General features: G+C 35.0%; 1 protein-coding gene across 2 annotated transcripts in view; it reads left to right on the top strand.

The window, feature by feature from the left end:
* The window catches only part of FBXO30 (F-box protein 30), a 16,639-nt gene extending 11,069 nt beyond the window's left edge, over positions 1–5,570 (top strand). For both annotated transcript variants that reach the window (XM_024747896.1, XM_024747895.1), the window contains one exon: positions 2,642–5,570. In XM_024747896.1, coding sequence (XP_024603664.1) covers positions 2,642–2,845 — 204 coding nt within the window. In that variant the 3' untranslated portion in view covers positions 2,846–5,570. The remainder of the gene's footprint in view (positions 1–2,641) is intronic.
* Positions 5,571–6,149: the final 579 nt, after the last annotated feature.

Genomic DNA, 6,149 nt, shown 5'->3' with positions numbered 1-6,149 from the left:
TATTGACCTATGAGGTAAAATATTTTCTGGGGGTTTTATTGCTGCAGAAAACCTCATCTACTCTTGGAGTTTGAATTGCCATCATTTATTCAAATTACGTGTGTATATCCTGGCCATTTTCTCCTCTGAACTCCAATCCATTATATACAAGCATCTACTGGACATCTGCACTTGATTATGTCACAGCTTCAGCGAACTCAACAGGTCCAACCTACTCCACTTTTCTACCCCTCTTAATCTCAGAAAATGGCATTTTCATCTCTGAAGCTGCCTAAACTAGGAATTTGGGAGTTAAGGTTGACCCCTTTTTTCCCCCCTTTATTTCCATATCCAGATAATCACAAAGTCCTGTTGTCTCCCCTTCTTCATAACCTCTCAGGTTTGCTTACTGTTTCTACTGCGGTTTCCCTAGTTAGTCCCGCCTGTAGTTGTCTCCTGGGTTCCTACAGTAGCCTCTTCCTTACTGGGTTTCTGTTTCCAGCTGAGTCCCTCTCCAACATATTCTCTATAGAAGAGGTAGAGTAATAAATAATTTCTTAAATACGGTTCTTATGCTGTAGTGCTTGAAAACTTCTTAAATGTCCATCCATTGCCCTGGGGTAGAGGCAGACTCCTTAATGAAACATTTAAGACTTTTCATAATCTTGTCCTCACTTACCTCTTCAGTTTCCTTTTGTCACTTTATATTCCAGCCATGGAATTTATTTAGAGTTGGCTGATGTTTTCTTCTTGCTTTAAGGTGTTTGAGTACACTGTCCCTGATACCTATATTTGAACACTTGAGATGTTCTAGGCAATGTGTACTTTACTTTCGTTAATGTATTTAATCTACTGTCCCTATTTCATGGATGAAGAAACTGTGGTTTAGAGAGGTTAAGTAACTTGTCCAGTTGGTGGATTCAGACCCTGGGAACCTGTTTCTGGAGGTTGTGATCATTATCTCATTGCTATATCCTGCTTACTCTTCAGATCTTACTTTGTCAAGAAAGCCTACTCCGACCCTGTTGAAGCCCTTAGGGAGGTGCACTGCTCTGTGTTCTCCTGGTGTTCTATTATGTACCTCCTACTCTATATACCCATACTGAAGCACTGACCATGCTGTTTGGAAATTCACTGACGACTTGTCAGTTTCTTTCATTAGACTGTAAGTTCATTGAGAAGTGAGACTCTCTGGGAACCAAAGTATTAACTGCTTTGCATAGCACCTCACATATAGCAGGCACTAAGTAAATACTTGATGTATACTTGGATGCAAAATTGGCCCATGACTAAGAAACCTTGTCATCAGGAGATGGGAGCTGTCCATTTTTTCCTGAGTTTGTTTCACCAGACTCTTGACTATGTGGAAGTAGGGAAACTGTCTGCCACCATTGAATCTTTCAGCAAATTCATTCTGTGAAGCTTAACAAAAACTCCTAATTCTTAGTATAGTTTTGTGGTTATGGGGAATTGTAATCTATAATGTCTATTGTTAGCTGCTGTCCGGGCCTTCACTGACATCTGGGAAATGACTCTATGCAGGGTAATTGATATCAACTTAAGAAGTATAGCGATTAAGTACCTTATGTGCTGAACTATTCTACTGCTGGCTGAAAAATAATTGTGTTCAGAATTTGAAGGCATCTGGCCACCCCAGAATTCATAGCATTCTTTTCTGAGAAGCTCTAATGAGTGCTGAGGGCATCTCTCAAGTTCACAGCTGCTTTCTAGAGTATCTTCTGTTTGCCACGGGTTCAGTGTTCTCTAGACATTTGCTTGTTGATTAGCTTAGCTAGGATGCCTGGGCCTGTCTTGCTTGTTACCTATGTTCAGGTAACTTTATATTTTCAAATTGTAAAGATGAGAGGGGGCCACAACAGTCATTGCTGGACCTATAAGGTGACAGTGCTTCAGGGCTTGGAGCTGCTGAGTGGGCAAAAGGGAAAGTAGTTCTTATTTTTACCAAAACAGGGATGGCATATAAATATTTTTCCCAGAAATGTATTTTACAATGATATGGAATTAAAAAATGATTCATTTTAAAAAAAGCTCTATAAAAATTTCCAGAAACATGTTGAACAAATTGAAGCACTTGTGTTCCTCGTTATTACTAAGTGCGTTTACTACTTATAAATAATGAAAAGAAAAAGTACCTTGGCACAAAATATTCTAGAGTATTTTTTAGTATACTTCATATGGTGTAACAGGAATGGGAGAAAAACTTGGAGAAAAAAATAACACTTGTATTGTCAATATCTCCAGACTATGGATAGGTCTATATATATATATATAGACATTTGGATAGGATGAAAGCCTGGTGTACAATATGCAGTATTTTAGGAAGTAGCTCTGAATATTTTATAAAAATTGCTTAATAAGCCAGGTTGGATGTGATTTTCAATGTTGAGCTTTGTCTTTTGTTTTCTTTTTGGTTATTATATTTATTGAAGTTATAATGTCATAGGAATGATTTATCTTACAAATATTTGATAAACAGATTTGTACCCAAATGGATTACTACTTCCAGTTTTGTAGCTAACTACTTGAAACTTTATATTAGATATTTCTCTTAACAGTTAGAAATGTGTGCAGTTAGAGCAAGAATTATGTTTTGATTCTTGTAAGTTGACTTGTTTAAATCTGAAGTAGAATTTTCTTCTAGGTATGGCGATTCAGTACTGCATTTTGTTCTGTCAATGAATGGAAATTTGCTGACATCCTAAGCATGGCTGACCACTTGAAGAAATGCAGTTACAATATTGTAGAGAAACGGGAGGAAGCAATCCCATTGCCGTGTATGTGTGTGACACGAGAACTCACTAAAGAAGGACGTTCACTTCGCTCAGTTTTAAAACCTGTACTTTAAATACTATAATTCCACTTGCACATACATGCAAGCACCTAGTATAATTTCTTGGTAATATGTGACACTTTATTAATGTATTAAAGATTACAGCTAGCTAAATTCATTGTCACTATGTATATAATGTTTTGAAGTGACCTATATTTTTATAAAGTACTGTTTAGTTGGAAAAAAGTTGCCTTAATGTTTGAAATGTGTGAATGTTTTGGAACTTGCTGGACAGGGTGATTTAATTTTTAGCTACGTAATTTTCAGAATTAGTATTTTTAGTGGTGTGCATATTTTGGTTCTTACATTTTTTGCTTCTTAAATAACAAGATCCCGACCAAACAATTTATTCCTCATTTTCCGTGGGTTATAACCTATGCATTCAGAAATCAAAACTTTGATTCTAATTTTTACATCACAGGCTTTTCAGATTCAGAAAACATTCAATTGCTTAAACACTGCATAAGACCATTATAAAGTTTTTATTTTCTAGTTCTCCCCTTACATAATTGTTGATATGTAGATGATCTCTAATATATACATAATATTTAAAATCATGAGTAATGTTGATAATGCCATTTATCATGTTTTAAAAATAGTCCACAAAAATGTTTTCACCTTACATATTTACAACTCTCATACAGAGAGTTGACCATATGCAGCTATTTTTGGTTAGATGCCACATCCAGAGACTCATGGCAGTGTGTTATGTGACAGGTTAAAGGAAAATCAACAAAAGAGCCCTGTGAATTTACTTTAATTTGAAACTGTATATGGTATTATATGCTAGGTATTTGATATTTGGAGAGAAGAAAATACAGTTGGCCCTTCATATCTGCAGGTTCCAAATCCATGGATTCAACCAAAGGATGGAAAATATTTGAAAAAAAAATTCCATGAAATTTCAAAAAGCAAAACTTGAATTTGCCACTCATCTTCAACTATTTATATGGCACTTACATTATATTTACAATTACTTACATAGCATTTATATTGCATTAGGTACTATAAATAATCTAGAGATGATTTCCAGTATATGGGAAGTATGCGTAGGTTATGTGCAAACACTATGCCATTTTATGTAAGGGACTTGAACATCTGTGACTTTTGGGACCGTAGCGGGGTCCTGGAACGAATCTTCTGCAGATCCTGAGAGATGACTGTATACCTCATCTTAAGTTTGAATTGGGCATATTCCGTGAATAAATTTCAGATATTCAGAATGCAAAGGGCTTAACTTTTTATCACAGGTGTTTAAAATTTTTGCCTTTTGATGTTTATAAAAATCACAATTATGTTGTTTTAAGACATTTTAAAATGTGACACTTGGTATCTTTGTAAGATGACAATCATGAAATGCAGAAACCTTTGCAGGTTAATATTCCGTAGACTTCTCTACCAAGAAAGTAAGAATTGCATCTTTGTGTAAAACCAAAATACAACAGAAAGATATTCAAAGACCTATTCTTGAGGTATTTTATTATAGTTTTCAAATTGATTTATACTGTTATTAACCTGATGTGGTCAGTTTAGAAAAATGAGTATATCAGTATTAAGAAATAGATTGCAAAGATGGAGATTTGTACTTAAATAATTTAGGTAACTTGTGGCATTTGGTAGTCTGAAATGGTTACAAGTTACTTTGCTAAAAAAACTTCAAAACTATTTTGTCTCCTTTTCCTACATTTGTCCCTGAGAATGCTCTGTTAACTAGGTTCTTGATTCCCATGTATGGCAATCGGGCAGGGCAGAGCCCTTCCTTGGGCATTACAAAAGAATTCTGAATTGCTTTAAGACTTGTTTTGGTTGGATCAAGGCCTCATTACAGTTGAAAAGTACAGCGTTAAAGACTAATCAGTTGTTTTGCCTCACCTGTCATTTTAATTAGAAGAATATTTATTTCTTAGTGCTTAAACCAGCTATTTCAACTGTGAGATTTGAATTACATAACCAGTCTCTTTCTGTGAAAAAGTCAGAAATAAGATATCAAATACTATAAAATATAACTCTGCCTTTTAAAGTTTTGCTGAAGAATGTGTCTGGTTAGGATAGCACAAACATTAACTTTTTGTTTTATGGTTGTGCTTTTTTAAAATCCTTGTTTTTTAAGTTTAGACTCCATGTTTCCACACTGGATCATGAGATATTTAACATTTTCTACCTTTTATTTCTTTTACACGTCTTTGGCTGTTTTCTTTTTTGTTTATGCCACCATACTATTTTGTTAAAATGTTTTCTTTGTGCAGCATTTGTTCAAATTCTAATAAAATTAATATTTTCCTTTATATGGCTCAGTAACTTAAAAAGAAAAAACTTATATTTAAATAAAATTTTAATCCTCGCTTGACAAATTCCAAACATAGTCATATTGTTTCTGTAGTGGGGATTTTCTGCGTGTTGCAGGAGTTGCTTGTTGATTGTCATCGCTCACCCATGTTTTACTGGTGAACATTAACTTTTTTTTTAATATAGAAAACTCATCAGTTAGCTTTCTCTGCCCCTTCAGTGTCTTCTTGAAAGTAGTCCCACCTCGGGGTATTGAAAGGCTGAAGAGTTTCTGGCAATATTATTTTTCTAAAACTTTTAATGGGAACAATCTATCTAACCTTTTAAGCATGAAAAGGTTTGTGTTTTGGCCAAGTAAGTTGTCATTTGAGAAGCCTTTGTTGATACTTTAGTCTTTGCTAACCAGCAAGATAAAGGGCAGGTATTAGGAAGGAGGGAAATATCTGAATTCACTTTTCTCTTTCTTTAGCTTCTGAGAATCACAGTTCACTTAGAGTAGTGGTTCCCAAAGTGTGGTCCCTGGACCGTCAGCGTCATCTGGGAATTTGTTAGAAATGCAAATTCTTGTGCCCCTTCACAGACTTAGAGAATCAGAAACTATGGGGTGGGAACAAGCAGTCTGTTAACAAAGGCCTCCCCAAGTGATTCTGATGCATGGTAAAGCATGAAAATTTAGAGGAAAGCCTGGGACTATTGCCAGCTCTTCTGAATGATGTGTTACTGGGACAGATATATGTGTGCATGTAGCTACATGTATGATCCAAAATTAAGAGTAATAGTAATTTATTAGTATTACTTAAATGATCAAATTTAATGATATGTGTTGTCTCAATGTTACAGCCATATGACAAAATACATTAGGTACCATGGTTGTTGGACATTCTTCTAAAAAGCTAGTATTTACTAGTAAATTTAGTATTGCACTCGTGTTTCTTCTGGTCAAGGTTAATTGCAGATTGTTCATTAGCACTGACATTTAGCCTAGTCATCATTCATTCTCTTGTTGAGTGGTTGCAGAATCATGTGAACATAT

This window comes from Neophocaena asiaeorientalis, unplaced genomic scaffold (genome assembly GCF_003031525.2).
Source record: "Neophocaena asiaeorientalis asiaeorientalis breed wild unplaced genomic scaffold, Neophocaena_asiaeorientalis_V1.1 scaffold123, whole genome shotgun sequence".
Taxonomy (NCBI): Eukaryota; Metazoa; Chordata; class Mammalia; order Artiodactyla; family Phocoenidae; genus Neophocaena; species Neophocaena asiaeorientalis.
The sequence above is the reverse complement of the archived record's forward strand: the minus strand, read 5'-3'. Positions and strand labels throughout refer to the sequence as shown.